At 41.5% G+C, this 16701-nt stretch overlaps 2 protein-coding genes across 2 annotated transcripts in view; both read left to right on the forward strand.

The window, feature by feature from the left end:
* The window catches only part of LOC113168127 (NACHT, LRR and PYD domains-containing protein 12-like), a 260345-nt gene that overhangs the window by 63199 nt on the left and 180445 nt on the right, over window positions 1-16701 (forward strand). The window lies entirely within an intron of this gene.
* The window catches only part of LOC113168131 (NACHT, LRR and PYD domains-containing protein 12-like), a 46686-nt gene that overhangs the window by 29319 nt on the left and 666 nt on the right, over window positions 1-16701 (forward strand). The window contains exons 10-13 of the mRNA XM_033326628.1: window positions 11214-11387; window positions 14985-15158; window positions 16009-16182; window positions 16628-16674. Of these exons, the coding sequence (XP_033182519.1) occupies window positions 11214-11387; window positions 14985-15158; window positions 16009-16182; window positions 16628-16674 (569 nt within the window). The remainder of the gene's footprint in view (window positions 1-11213; window positions 11388-14984; window positions 15159-16008; window positions 16183-16627; window positions 16675-16701) is intronic.

Here is a 16701-nt window from a genome sequence, read left to right on the forward strand (position 1 = left end):
CTACCGCGGTGAGAACTCTCCTACTGGACATTAACAGACACAACTAATTCATTACAGGTGAACTTTACTGAACACATTCAGAGAATTCCCTGTTTTATCACAGACTATACTACTGTTCTCTACACAACAAACTGGGTTTCTGTATGGAGCATTTACACTGTTTCTAATCTTAACATATTTCTATTATTTCAAAGGAATAAATTCTGAATCCTCTACACTATCCTCTTAATCCAAACTTATTCACATTTTAACAATTGTTTTAGGTTTATTATCTATTACCTCCATGAGAATTTCCATCTACCACACAGACACCGAGTGAGTGAAGTGAAGTCAGGTACGTTTGGTAGAAACCAGTTGTTGAACATTGTGGGAAACAAACTTCATGTCATTTAAGAATGAGAGGAGAACGTGGAAAGACAAATGAAATGTGTGAATCTGATGATCCAACACATTTACTAGTAAATCTTTAGAGGCTGCTCAGTGGATTTATTCTTCTGGATGTTTCCCAAACGTAGAACTGCTTCTTTAAAGTCAAACTACATCACATGTTTGTTTGGATCAGAATGAGATAGAAGACAATTCAGCTTAAACTTATGAAGCTCCCATTAAATATTTAGACCCCATTCCTAAAATACTGAGTATCTGCTGATACAGATTTGACTTCTGCTGCTGTTTTCATCATGTTAATGACAGCAGACACTTTTCAATGGGACTTTGGTTTGTGGGCTGCTGAGAGATGGTGCTGCCTCGTTTCTAAATCAAGTCCAACTCAAACTGAAACCAACACAAAGTTCCCCGTAGACGTCTAAATAAGTCACTTTTCACTGTGTGTTTCTTTCATTCAGACAGTTTGTGCTGTAAAAATGAGCTCTGTGTTTGTCTGTGTCTGTCTCACAGCGCTGTCAGTCACAGACACATGTTTGTGGTGGAAAGCATCTTTTCTGTCTCCATACAGATAAAATCTGTGAACCACGCTTCCAACATCAGCCCAGGGCGGAGGAGTAATCAGATTACTCTTTAGCTGCACGTAGACTCAGATTTCCAGTGACCAGGTGACTTGAGTCCATGTAAACACACTGACTGACAGACTGTGAAGCTCTCTGAGTTACAGTCAGGTTCAAAACAGGTCGGACTTTAGTTTCAGACCTGCTGTTGGTCACTTGCTCCATCAGCAGCAGAACTGTTGTTTCTGTATCTTCTTCATGACGAACATCACAAAGACGATAAGAACCAAAGCAGCAACCACCACGTCGACTCTCAGCCCAACACGTCCTCGCCCGTTTCCGTCCTCGTCTCCTCCGTTCACCATGTTTGTTGTTGTGTGACCTGCAGAGCAGAAAGCAGCTGTGAGGATCAGCTGTCACATCATCTACTGCCCTTTGACCCCATCACTCATTCCAGCTGTTTTCTACAAAGTCTCATCAACACCAACATCTGATCTGTGATGTTTCATTCATCCTCATCATTGATTCATTCATCAATAAAAATCAGTCCAGGACACAGATTTAAAGGTACAATATGTCAAATCAGACAGCTTCTCATAATGTTTTGCTTCATCCAACTAAAAATCCAAAAACCTCCCAAATATCAAAGTTATTATTGTAAAAAACAGCAAATTTTCCCATTGAAGAACCTGAAATCATCAATATTTGGTCATTTTGTTCATTATCAGTGGACAATTATCAGTGGACACACAAGTCAGGTATTTATTCAGGGTGACTGTGGGTTAGATAGAATCTGGAAATAGACGGTATGTTTTGTCCATTTGAAAGATAAATCTGTAAAGAGAAAGTTCATATTTGAAACTTGAAGTTGGAGAAAATAACAGAACCAAGCTGTAAATGAGTCGGTGAAAGTTATTTTTACTGTAATGTAACTTTAATCATATGTATTGAAATGTCTTTGAATACATCATGATTTCTATTCCACCCACACAGAGCTGTCTCTGTCTCACTTTGGTTCACTCAGTCAGCTTCTCATATGTGTAACGCCAACTTTAAAGTAAGTCTATACGCCCACTAGTGCCTGTTGTAAATTCAACATCAGTACGTCACATTTCAGCTTCAGCTGTTAGCTTTACATTTACTATTCTGTCTTTCAAATGGAAACAACTCTGTTGTGAATATTGTTGAACATTGTCCTGTGTCATTCTGAGTGTACTACTCCGCATTGAACACTAGATGGAGACTGTCTCTACATGAAACACAGCAGAACCACTTTGTACAGTGACGTGATGGAAACACAGAGATTCTTTCTGGTTTTATGGAGGAAGACAGAGTCGACTGCGTGTGGTTTAAGTTTGTGTTTAGAAAGTGCTCCACCAGCTTCTCCTGCTACACTGAACTTCACAAACGTCCACTGTGCTTGTTTGAGCTGCAGCATTAACCAGAGGAACGTCCACACAGGCTTTCTGCTGTTATAGGACAGCCTCACGTTCACCAAGCAGCTTCACTGCTGTTCCAGAGACAAACACACTGAACTCCACAAACTCAGCGGAGTCTTCAACCTTCAGGTTCACAGTGTTGATGAGTTCAGGGTCACCTCTCCTTGTCCCCCTCCAATTCCACATCCATATGTTCCAGCATGGCTGATGTTGACACTCTGCAGAATCAAAGACACTTCTCCATCCTTCATCTCTGGATCTCTCAGCTTCACTCGGCCACAATAAGACGGATGCTGCTAGTTTTCTTGTGAGTGGTCTTGGTGAAAGTAGACACAGTGATCAGGCTTCAGGTCTGGTCTGCTCCACACCACCAGTGAGGGGATCCACACACCAAAGACTGGCATCGTCTCCAGGCGTCTCTGTTAGCTCTTGTGGTCGTACATAAAAGACAAAAAGCAGAGTTACAGATTTTACAGAAATACTTTTTTCCCAGTTTATATCAATAAAACATGTTTCGATTCCATCTGAAGAACACGTGAAATCTCTGGTTGTTAGAAATTGTTAGTCTGCTTCATTTTCTACATTCGTTTGACCAAATGATTATTTTAGACTATTTGAAAAGTTCCTCTTTTTCTTTTGTATTATTTTTATTATTAATAATATTATTCTAACACATATCTGTTTGACTCTGTTGAACTTGGACTGTTTCCTTTCTCGCCCTCTTTTACAGGGATTTTACCTTCACTGTCTTTGGTTTAAATAAACCTTTTACTTTATCTCACTCCTTACTTGGGTCCTACTAACACAGGCTACAGCCACAACCACAGCAACACCGTCATCCCATCATGGTCACAGGTATGAGGTATATGAGGTCATTTCTCAGTAACCTGCTGTACTTATCTAGTATCTATCCAGGAATAAATTGTTGACTTGGTTCAAGACTTGGTGGTAAGACTTTGGTTTGTGGACCAGGGAGGAAACAGCCTTTTCTTCCCTCGTATGTTGAGCTCCTACCCTCTAGACAGGGGCATCACACACTCAACATGTTTGATTCGTTGTCTCTTCATCTTCAGGACATATTCACACAGAATAATGAGTCTGTTCCCCTCAGCCCTGACTGTGGATTTAGTTTAGTTTAAATACATGAAGCACAGAACAGAACAGAGCTTTCAGACCTGAATCAACAGTTTTCTGGAAATCACTTGTTCTCTGTACGGTTCTAGTTTTGAATCATCTGCAACGGTTCAAACATCATTTCACCTCAAACATGTCAAATGAACAGTTTAAAGTCAGAGAAGAGGACGATGTTTTGCTGAAAACACATCTGTCCTCTTCTTATTTTAGATGTTTTTTAAATGGAGTTCTGAACTGAGAACAAAGACACAGAAACATGAGGTTTTCTGTTTTTGTTTTTGTTCTTTTCTGACCTCAGAGCTGTGAAATGGACCAGACTTCATTCACAAAACAAGGAAAATAACTAATTTGTGCTTTTAGCTGAATGAAAACATGTGTAAGACGAAGTTTCTCTACAATCCCTCCAACACTTGGAGGATGCAGACGTGTCATATTGAACATTTGAATTTGCTGTAATAAAATTCAGCATCAGCTTCTTCCAGCTGTTTTTCCCTCCACATGTGTGAAGTAGCTGTTTTCCGAGTCCCAACACAAATGTTCTCCCATCTGAACATCAATACTGATCAGTACATATTGATCCTGATGATCAGTGTGAATCTCAGTGTGATGTAGTGTTGTAGTGAGTCAGTGTGACCACTGGAGGTCAGTAAATCCTCAGATTATTTCTCCATCAGTCAGTTCAGAAACAACAATCTGACTATTGATCAGTGTTGACAGCAAGTTATTGATCATTTCCATCAGATCTTTCCTGACTGATCACTGAGGTTTTCCAGAGGGAGAGAGCTGAGGCACAGATACTGCAGCAGGTGAAAGGGACAGGTGAGTCCAGGTGTTGTAGGAACTACAGGAAGTTAGTTCCTGTAGTTTGGCTGATGATCAACACATCAACAGTTCAGGTGGTCGACTTTCAAACCTCAGTGTCTGAGTCCAGTCTGAACTCAGGTTTAGATCAGAGCTTAGATTCAGTGGGACTTGAAGTTTCTGAGATCATCGTCTGTGACGTCCATCACAGAGAAACGTCCAGGATTTACTGAGACCTGGTTTGAATGTGACGGTTTTCTAGGTGACAGGAGGTTTGAGGTTCAGTCCTCGTCAGTTTCCCTCTTTAACAACAACATGTGAGGTCTGCACCGTGTTTTTCTAAACGTCTACAATAAAAACAATCAAAATAACAGCAGCTGTTTGTCTTTAACTAGTGCAGTTTCATCAGGTCTGATTCTGATTCCATAAGTGAGAACGCAGCTGACAAGTGAATATGTGGACAGATGATTAGTGCAAACTCAGTTCTCTCTGTGTCTCTTTGTGGACTGGAGCTGACTGCAGGAGTTTTTACATCTGGGTGAATTTTAAACGGAATGATTACACCTATCAGCTAAAACAGTAACAGGAAGTGGTGCTTTAACTTTAATGCTGCTCTGATGGACAGTGGATCACAGCTGCTGCGTATGGAGCTGTGTAGCTGCAGAGCTGTCAGTGTCCATGCTGACACCGGTCCACCAACATTAAACAGCCAGCTAGTGCTAATATTGGAGCTGTGTTAACCAAAGTTAGCACAGACTATGAGGATGAGTCGTGAGGGTCCAACACCTTTGTGAGTAATATTTGGAAAAACTGGAGCTGTGAGAAAGACGAGAAAGACACATGGACACAAAAGATTTACACATGTTGGTTATAAAGAAAAGAACTTTCAGTGCTTTCATGTGGGGACTGATCGAATCGAGGTCGTCTGCTGAAAATAAGCAACTTATTTCATCTGGTCTTTATTGATCAGGGTCTAATGAACAGAGATCTCATCAGACTGGATTCAGCACACAGGCTGTGACTGTAGCACCAACACAACATACAGCTGTTAGCGTAGCTGTTAGCTCTGAACTAGCCTCTGACTCCTGCAGGTAGACTGACTGACACAGGTGGGTCCACTGGGTCACGTTCCTCAGTGGGTCTTCATCCTTTCTAGTTTCAGGCTGCAGGGTTCCACAGTTCCACCGGTTTGTTCCCATGTTACCAAGTTTTACACAGGGTTCTTTAGAGGGTTTTAAGTTGGGTCATGAAACCAGTTCAGCCAGTTCACATTCCTCTCAGACTGTTCCAGTTCCTCCCTCAGCAGGAAAAACTCAAACCCTGAGGTAACATCAGTTTGTTCCAAAGGACTAAAAATTCCAGTTTTACCACAGTGACGTAGAGAAAACTTGAAACCAGAAGCAGCTCAGTCTAAAGATCCTGGTCTCAGTGAGTCAGTCCCAGTGTTCCCAGCAGCAGTAAACCAGCTCAGACATCTTCAGCTCCACGGACTGGACTCTTTAATCTGTGAAGAAAGCCAGGACCCAGAGTGTCTGCTGTCAGCCATCACTGCTGTAAGTCTCTCTGATGGTTCACTTTACAGTGGTATCATAATGTCTGCAGCCGGGACTAACAACAACCAGGTAGAACAGGGTCTGGTTCCAGGAAGATGACCCAGTTTCCTTTGTCTGGACGAGGTAACGCTGCTCATATGGGTCAGCTTCATTACTGTTTCCTGTTTAAAAGAACAGTGATGTCATTTTGTTACTTGGAGGCTCCGTTGATGTTGAAGTTTGTTCATTTCATTAATTTATTTTTCTGCCATATTTTAGAAATTGGTGTTGAGTTTTGTAGAATTTGATCTGTACTAGTACTGAGCTACTCGTCAGTATCGACAGTCTAAATCTGACCCAGTTAAACAGAAACTGATATAAAATATCATGTTGATACTTGTAGACCTGGGTCCTGTTCTTCATACATTAACAGGCTAGTTGATAATGTTGTTGATGATTTGATATGATCCAGGTTTATTCTCAGGTTCAGTCTGTGTAAACAAGATGACTTATTGGACCAGGAAGTCCTGTAAGTGAAACTAAACCTCTGTAGAACCTTGATCTAGATTATTATCACAATTTCTGCTCTTGTGTCTAAATAAATATATAAATATTTGGAGAATCTCATACAACAAGAATGAAATCTCAGACTTCAGTTAGTAGTAGAACATGGACACAGCAGTCTGTCTCTTAATGTGAAAATCTGCTCCTGTTTCCTCCTTCCTACCTGTATTGCGTCATTCCAGGTAACAGCTCACCTGTGTCAGAGCCTTTTCTCTGCAGCTGTGGAGCGGAGAGTCGTCTTCTTCTTCTTCTTCTGAGCTGATGTGGATGTGGATTTATTTTGAGGACAGAGAGGAGGGAGTCCCTCCCTCTAAAACCACTCTGTGTGGGGACCATGAGAGCCAGACCAAAGCTCAGAGGTGAGATGACTGAGACCATCGGACTGATTCTGTCTCCAAGTCTCATCTAGAATTGAATATTTCATCAGGACATTTTTACTATTCTTCGGATTTAATTTTTCATTTATGAAGAAAACTTTGACTGAATATGTGAGCGTCACCAAAGTTGTTTTTCTATCAGGTCCAATCAAAGACAAGAATCTCCTGGACCTGGACCTGAACCCAGCTGTGTGTCCTTCAAGAGCGACTGGTCAAAGGGACGTCTTATTCATTTTAAACAGCAACCTTCATCAGACACAAAGTAAGTTGTTGTGAGTTTAAAATCAGTCTGAACAATATGATGTAAACTTTCTCTGATGATAAATTGTTGTGTTCTTTGGATTTTTGGATATTTCTGATGTGAGTTAGTTGATTTCTGTTTGCACCTCTTCTAATGAAGTGCTGACTTGCAGGCAGACGTCAAAGGAAGCAGCTGAACACCACAAATGTTGAACTCTGATCAAATCTTTGTGATTTAAGTTCTCCAAATGAAGATTTTGGTACAAATGTCTTAAAGAATCTTGACTTCTTCACTTCCTGTTGGAAGACTTTAGTTCTAATGTTGTTGAAGTCAGTGTAGAGGACTGTTTGTCCCCAGTGTCAGTACCAGAGCTGACGTCTGAAGATTCATTTAGGATCCACCAACTAATGAAGGAATGAAGTTGTTCAAATGTGAATTAGTCAAAGTGAATTGTGTGAGCAGCAGCACTCTGCCTCATACTCACACAGTTCAACATATTCAGACTGGGAGCTGCCCAGTACAACCAGTGTGATCCAAGCAGACTCTGTCTCTAGATGTCTTGTTCCAACACTTGAGCATTGTTCAGTGAGGGAGGCAGAGATATCTGTTGTTCAGAGCTGCTGAGACTAAACCAAAGTGACTGGTGACAGTAAAGCTTCACCACTACAGGGAGTCTCTGATTCACTGTTCACATCAAATCTCTCTTCATGGACCTTTACCTTGTGTGTGTCTCTGTGTGGACAGACATACTGTGAGCTCATTCTTGATGATTCCTCCACAGAGTGGACCAGGAGAGTTCAGAGGTTCCCAGTGGTCAGTCTGCCCAGCAGCATCCAACACACCTGGACTCCATATTTCTGGTCTGTTCATGTACAACTACTACTTTTCCATCTGTTGTGTTCCCAATAATCTCCATGCTGCACTTTTTAGACCCGGGGATTGTCAGTCTGTCCAACATGTATCTGATGTTTGGCTCCATGATTTGAGTTGGATTGTGTCATTCATATAGTTTCTGTTCCAGCTGCTGGAGGAGAACATTGTCACTTTTGTGAAGAACGAGCTGAAGAAGATCCACAAGGTTGTGCATCCAGATTACCCACAATTCTTAGAGAGTCAGAGGGAGGATGAGGAGGTGTTGGATGGTGAGGATGAAGAGCGGAGGAGGAGCAGCAGAGAGGCATTTGTGAAGATCACACTGAACTTCCTGAGGAGAATGAAGCAGGAGGAGCTGGCTGACTGTCTGCAGAGCAGTAAGAGGATTTCTCTAAACATTTACCATCATGGACAAATGAGACATTTACTGAGAGCTGAAGATGTGGAGTGTTAATATGTTGAAATGTGAATCATTTAGGGTCATGAAACTGTCAAACTGTGTTTTCATTAGAAATTATATTGATCATGTTTGTTTGGTTTCATTCAGGAACTTCAGCTGCAGTTTGTCAGCATCTTAAAACTAATCTGAAGAAGAAGTTCCAGTGTGTGTTTGAGGGGATTGCTAAAGCAGGAAACCCAAACCTTCTGAACCAGATCTACACAGAGCTCTACATCACAGAGGGAGGGACTGGAGAGGTCAATGATGAACATGAGGTCAGACAGATTGAGACAGCATCCAGGAAACCAGACAGACCAGAAACAACCATCAGACACGAAGACATCTTTAAAGGCTCACCTGGAAGAGAGGAACCAATCAGAACAGTGATGACAAAGGGAGTGGCTGGCATTGGGAAAACAGTCTTAACACAGAAGTTCACTCTGGACTGGGCTGAAGACAAAGCCAACCAGGACATACAGTTCACATTTCCATTGACTTTCAGAGAGCTGAATGTGCTGAAAGAGGAAAAGTTCAGCTTGGTGGAACTTGTTCATCACTTCTTTACTGAAACCAAAGAAGCAGGAATCTGCAGGTTTGAACAGTTCCAGGTTGTGTTCATCTTGGACGGTCTGGATGAGTGTCGACTTCCTCTGGACTTCCACAACAATCAGATCCTGACTGATGTTACAGAGTCCACCTCAGTGGATGTGCTGCTGACAAACCTGATCAGGGGGAACTTGCTTCCATCTGCTCGCCTCTGGATCACTACACGACCTGCAGCAGCCAATCAGATTCCTCCCCAGTGTGTTGACATGGTGACAGAGGTCAGAGGGTTCACTGACCCACAGAAGGAGGAGTACTTCAGGAAGAGGTTCAGAGATGAGGAGCAGGCCAGAAGAATCATCTCCCACATCAAGACATCACGAAGCCTCCACATCATGTGTCACATCCCAGTCTTCTGCTGGATCACTGCTTCAGTTCTGGAGGATGTGTTGAAAGCCAGAGAGGGAGGAGAGCTGCCCAAGACCCTGACTGAGATGTACATCCACTTCCTGGTGGTTCAGTCCAAAGTGAAGAACATCAAGTATGATGGAGGAGCTGAGACAGATCCACACTGGAGTCCAGAGAGCAGGAAGATGATTGAGTCTCTGGGAAAACTGGCTTTTGAGCAGCTTCAGAATGGAAACCTGATCTTCTATGAATCAAACCTAACAGAGTGTGGCATCGATATCAGAGCAGCTTCAGTGTACTCAGGAGTGTTCACACAGATCTTTAAAGAGGAGAGAGGACTGTACCAGGACAAGGTGTTCTGCTTCGTCCATCTGAGTATTCATGAGTTTCTGGCTGCTCTTCATGTCCATCTGACCTTCATCAACTCTGGAGTCAATCTGCTGTCTGAAAAACAGTCAACTTCTCTGAGGTCCATTCTGAGGTTCATTCTATTTGGTCCTGATCTAAAACTTCTCCACCAGAGTGCAGTGGACAAGGCCGTACAGAGTTCAAATGGACACCTGGACTTGTTTCTCCGCTTTCTCCTCGGTCTTTCACTGCAGACCAATCAGACTCTCCTACGAGGTCTGCAGACAGAGACAGGAAGTAGATCACAGACCAATCAGGAAACAGTCCAGTACATCAAGAAGAAAATCAAAGAAAATCCCTCAGCAGAGAAAAGCATCAACCTGTTCCACTGTCTGAATGAACTGAATGATCATTCTCTAGTGGAGGAGATCCAACAGTACCTGGACTCAGGAAGTCTCTGCACAGATCAACTCTCTCCTGCTCAGTGGTTAGCTCTGGTCTTCATCTTACTGTCATCAGAAAAAGATCTGGACGTGTTTGACCTAAAGAAATACTCTGCTTCAGAGGAGGTTCTTCTGAAGCTTCTGCCAGTGGTGAAAGCTGCTAAAAAAGCTTTGTAAGTATGTGGATAGTTGAATGTCCATTAAAGTCTTGACCAGAGAATCCACATTGTGAACTGGAAAACCTGAAGTTTAAATAACTGGGAGAGACCCAAACAGTTTACATTTCTTAATGTCAGGATCCTTTCCTTACAGAAATGTCCCATTAGCAGTATAGGTTTATAATATACCTATTTTAAATTTTTTGTCTGAATACATTTTATTTTATTTATTTATGTCACAGAGCTAGGATCAGACTCCATACCCAGAGATGATCCAAAAGACAGGATGAGGTTTATTACAAAAGAGAATATAATACTATAAATGTGAGGAGGTCCAGTGATGTCACAGATTGAAAGAGGGGGCTTCAGTATGGAAAAAGAATATCTTGGGGCACAGAGCAAAAAGCCTGATGGCTGGTTAGAGTATGCAAAGTCAACACACAAGCACAAGCAATCCGATATCCGTAATCCAAAAATCAGAGTGAGACAGTCAGGGGTCATACACAGTGAAATGCAATTCAGTGACAGAACAGGGAAGGAGGCAGAGGAGTGCAGGAACAGGTCAGGCAGAAAACACTCACGCTACCGGAGAGCAGAGCAGAGGCAGGTCAGAGCAGAGGCAGGTCCGGTTAGGAGGGAGTCAGACAGAGACAGGTTTCAGGTCAGGCAAGGTTTGTATTCGATAAGCAGTCCAATGATTAATGCTGGATACTATTGTTTTCAGGTCGATGTGAGACTATCTGGTAAACTGGACATGCTTATAAAGGAAAAGGGCAAACACAGGTGCAGGCAATCTGCAATCAACACATCACCTGACAGAAGAGAACAAACACAAGGAACAAAATCCGAAATCAGGGGCAGATAGGCAGGAGGAGCTGGAATCATGACAATTTTACAGTCAACATTAAAGATGATAATTGAACACAGATTAACACAAATGTTGTCATCTTATACATCTCTATTTTTCAGACTGAGTGGCTGTAACCTCTCAAAGAGAAGCTGTGAAGCTCTGTCCTCAGTTCTCAGCTCCCAGTCCTCTAGTCTGAGAGAACTGGACCTGAGTAACAACAACCTGAAGGATTCAGGAGTGAAGCTTCTGTCTGCTGGACTGGAGAATCCACACTGTAAACTGGAAACTCTCAGGTCAGGTTAAGATTCTGTTTTAAATAATTGGAAATATTTGAAATGTCCATAACTGCTCCCAAGCAGATTAAAAGTTGTAATGTCACAAGTTTTAAGTTGCAAATGTTTCTCATTAGTATTTTTAAAATATATAAAATAACTGTACTTTCCTGTCTGATTTTTTTTTTTCACTGTGTTGTGTCTTTTTAGTTCAGGGTCAACATTAAAGGTGATTACTGTCAGGGAATGAAGTCACAAAACACAAGTAATGTAAAAGGATTTATTATAACACAATCTCAAAAGCAGAGAAAACGGGAAACTAACTAGAGGGAGGTATCAAAAGAACACAGCAAGAAACTGGTCTAAACACAAAAACAATGTGACAACAAAAAACAACCCATAACACAAAGGGTAACAAAGTAACAACCTAAACTAGAGAGGAACAACAGAAAATCACTGCACAGACGCAGGCGAAAACTCACACTGGCTGAGGAACAAAGTCCGTTATTCAATTCAATTCAATTTTATTTGTAGAGCGCTTTTTACAATTGACATTGTTACAAAGCAGCTTTAACAACCAAAGAACAGTACATGAACAATGAATGTGTAAGAATCATAATAATCAGACTGTCCCTGATGAGCAAGCCGAGAGTGACGGTGGCAAGGAAAAACTCCCTGAGAAGGCAACAGGAAGAAACCTTGAGAGGAACTAGACTCAACAGGGAACCCATCCTCATATGGGTGATTACATGCTGTGTAGGCAGCAGGCAGTTCAGTATAACAGTTAATGTCTTTAAGTTAATGTCGAGTCCAGTTAGTTAATTGCAGGCAGACTTATTCCATTCCTGGACTATCGAGCATTGAGTCAAGACCTCCTGGAAACGGCTTCCGACGTCCGCCGAGGCCAAGACCGACTTCATAGTAGCACGTGACCAACTCCAGTCTCCAAACGCATCCCATAGGTCAAACGGTGGATCCAGGCGTCGAGATCTCCAGCCAGAAGTTGGGCATCAGGACGAGTCAGACAGGTCCAGAGGGCAGAGGGTGGAACGACGTGTAGTTTAGTATAGTGCAGCAGGGACTCCGGCAGAACTAACTATGACAGCCTAAGTAAAAGGGTGGGCCAGAAGGAAACACAGACATGAGGGCTCCCTGGGATGTAGAGCAACCAATCACTTCACCATCAACAAACCCGAGTGATCAGTGAGAGTTGGGAAGACAGCATCTAAACATACCAGTTCACCATAATGCTCTACGTCCATGAGTCCTTCCCAGATCTATTTACTAAAATGCTTGACTAAATAAATAGGTTTTGAGCCTAGACTTAAACACTGAGACTGTGTCTGAGTCCTGAACGTTATTTGGAAGGCTATTCCATAACTTTGGGGCTTTGTAAGAAAAAGCTCTGCCCCCAGCTGTAGTTTTCATGACACGAGGTACTGACAGGCAGCCAGCATCCTCTGATCGAAGTAGGCGTGGTGGATCATAAGACACTAGCAGTTCACTTAGATAATGCGGCGCAAGACCATTTAATGCTTTAAATGTCAAAAGTAGTATTTTAAAATCAATGCGAAATTTCACGGGGAGCCAATGAAGTGTAGATAAAATAGGCGTGATGTGCTCATATCTTCTGGTTCTAGTGAGGACTCTCGCTGCTGCTTTCTGAACTAACTGAAGCTTGTTTATGCATCTGGTTGAACAGCCAGACAGTAAGGCATTACAGTAGTCCAACCTAGAGGTGATGAAAGCATAGACTAATTTTTCTGCATCATTTAGTGACAAAATATTCCTTATCTTGGCAATATTTCTGAGGTGAAAGAAAGCTGTCCTGGAGATATTATCTACATGAGCTTCAAATGAAAGACTGGAATCTAGAATCACACCAAGGTCTTTCACTATTGCACTAGATGTAACAGAAAGGCCATCTAGAGTTACGGTGTGATCTAACATCTTGCTTCTAGCTGCAGATGATCCTATAACTAGTACTTCTGTCTTATCAGGATTAAGCAGAAGGAAGTTAATTAGCATCCAGTCTCGTATATCCTTTACACATTGCTCAACTTTATTAAGCAGTTTGATCTCATCTGGTTTTGATGAAACATATAACTGTGTGTCGTCAGCATAACAATGAAAGTTAATACCATGCTTATGGATTATACTGCCCAGAGGAAGCATGTAGAGGGAAAAAAGCAGTGGGCCTAAAACTGAACCCTATGGAACACCAAACTCCACTGGAGAGCATGTGAAGTAATCGCCATTTAGATCATCATACTGATAACGATCAGTCAAATAGGACCTAAGCCAGGAGAGGGCCGTTCCCTTAATTCCAACATCATTTTCTAGTCTGTGAAGGAGAATACTATGGTCAATGGTGTCAAAAGCTGCACTGAGGTTGAGTAGTACAAGCATAGAGACACTACCCTGATCAGAGGCCAATAGGAGGTAATTTACTACTTTAACAAGTGCCGTCTCTGTGCTGTGATGAGGCCTAAATCCTGACTGATAGAGTTTGTGTATGTTATTTTTATGAAGATACGAGGATAGCTGCCCAGCTACTATCTTTTCGAGAATCTTTGAGATAAATGGGAGGTTTGATATAGGCCTGTAATTGGACAGCTGACAGGGGTCGAGATCAGGTTTCTTAATTAGCGGTTTAATAACTGCTAATTTAAAACACTTTGGGACTATCTGTTTTAGAAAGTGTGTCGGTATAGGGGCTACTGTATTAAATAAAAATCTAGGTTTTTTTTGTTGTTTTCTATAAGAGTGGAGAGATACATTGATCTAGCTGAGCAGAGTTTTTTTATAGTTCAGTATGCTCTCTTTCCATGCTATCTGAAATACTAACAATTTACTTGTTAGTAAATTCTAACCTGGGCAGGGAAGCAAGGCAAGAAAATGGCTGGAGAGTCATACTTAGAACTGACAATCTAGCAGGGAACTGAGGGCTGAAGGGAGCTTATAAAGGAGAGGGTGATTACAAGAGGAACTGATCAGTAATTAGTGCAGAGGGAATGGAAGAGTAAGTCAGTTCATGTATGGGCATAGCAGGAAGTGACTGGGGAGCAGAGCAGCAGGAGTGGGACCGGGTGAAAGAGAGAGAGAAACAAACTGGGCCAGCATCAGGCAGGAACTGTGACAATTACAGTTTGACACAAAAGTTGTCATGTTTATACATCACTGTTTTTCAGTCTGAGGGGCTGTTACCTGAGAAGCTGTGAAGCTCTGTCCTCAGTTCTCAGCTCCCAGTCCTCTAGTCTGAGAGAACTGGACCTGAGTAACAACGACCTGCAGGACTCAGGAGTGAAGCTTCTGTCTGCTGGACTGGAGAATCCACACTGTAAATTGGAAACTCTCAGGTCAGGTCAAGTTTTTGTTTTTTAAATAACTGGAGATATTTAAAATGTTCATAACTCCTGACATGAGAGAGACCCAAGCAGATTAAACCTTGTAATGTCACAAGTTATAAGTTTCCAGTAGTTTTACAATATATAAAATATCTGTACTTTGCTGTCTGATGTTATCTCAATGTGTTTTATCTTTTCAATTCAGAGTCACCATTATAGCTGATTACAGATTAACACAAATGTTGTCATGTTATACATCACTGTTTTTCAGACTGAGTAGCTGTAACTTCTCAGAGAGAAGCTGTGAAGCTCTATCCTCAGTTCTCAGCTCCCAGTCCTCTAGTCTGAGAGAACTGGACCTGAGTAACAACAACCTGCAGGATTCAGGAGTGAAGCTTCTGTCTGCTGGACTGGAGAATCCACACTGTAAACTGGAAACTCTCAGGTTAGGATTCATTAACTTAAGTACATTTAAGTTTTTCTGCAGGTTTTTTTAGATCCAGAGACTTTGTGTCTAAAAGGATAATTGGAGATACTTCAAAAGTCAAAAACTGCTGAGTAACCCAAGCAGACTAAACTTTCAAATGTCACAAGTTTTAAGTTGCAGAAGATTCTCACAAGTATTTCTACTTTATATATATATATATATATATATATATATATATATATATATATATATATATATATATATATATATATATGTGTGTGTGTGTGTGTGTGTATATATATATATATATGAGCATTTAGACTCAGAGAAGATTTTCCTGTTAACGTTGTTGTTAAAGGTTGTGGCAAAAAAGTTGTCACTTTTCATAATTTTCTGATTTTATGCATTAATTAGTCATTATATGTAACCTGAATGCCACAAATGTAAAAAACAATTTTAAGTAAATTATAAAATAAAACATTAATGATCTCTCATGTCTTTATTGAACAGACATATAGCTCTAAACCACACCTCCTTTCTTTATTTTATTGATTGGACTCCAGGTTTGCTAACAACTGACTATAGTTGACGTTGTGACATCAGACAGTGTTTCAATGACTTTTTCCACCATCACTCTGTATGTTTAATGGTTGTGTTCAATGAAGACATGAATAATCAGGACTCTTCAGGTGTTTTATTATCTTACAAATATTGTGTTTGTTTATATTTGTGACTTATATCAGATTACATTTCATGAACAACTGATGCAAAACAAGAAATTGTTTCCACCATATTTGACAGATTTTGCGTCAAATAAAAAATAAAACCCATCAACAAGTGTCCTGTGTGTTGTTTTGTGTGTGTGCAGACTGTCATACTGTCTGATCACAGAGGAAGGCTGTGCTTCTCTGGCCTCAACTCTGAGCTCCAACCCCTCCCATCTGAGAGAGCTGGACCTGAGCTACAATCATCCAGGAAACTCAGGAGTGAAGCTGTTGTCTGCTGGACTGGAGGATCCACACTGCACACTTGACACTCTCAGGTATGGAGAGGCCTGCTGTAGCCACAGACAATGTCTGATGGAGGAGGAAGTAGGGATGTTAATGATTAATGACTCTGTTTGTTTAGATGAGTAAAACAAACACACCTCTTTGCCATGAAAGGAAGAAAAATGTGTCAGCATTAGTTTGTGTGTCACTGTGGAGTCGTGTTGATGAACACTGCAGCAGAAAGTAGTTTTTTGCTGGAAACATTTCAACTGATGACAAATGTTCACTGAAGCACATCTTTCCTCCATGTCACCTCCCTGCTCCATAGAATTCCAAGATAAGGACTCCAATTCCTTAGTTGTTTGCTGAATGTCCATCCCTACATACAAGCCTCCATTAGAACAGAACCAGAACACACTGTGTGTATGAGAGCCATGTAATGTCCATGTGTGCATGCTGAAAGAGAATGTGCTGCTCTGACCCCCCTCCTCCTTTCAGGGTGGAGCCTGGTGGAGTCCGATGGTTGAGACCAGGTCTGAGGAAGTGTAAGTGTGTTTTTAATGAGACTGATG

The sequence above is a fragment of the Anabas testudineus genome, chromosome 18 (assembly GCF_900324465.2).
Source record: "Anabas testudineus chromosome 18, fAnaTes1.2, whole genome shotgun sequence".
Lineage (NCBI taxonomy): Eukaryota > Metazoa > Chordata > Actinopteri > Anabantiformes > Anabantidae > Anabas > Anabas testudineus.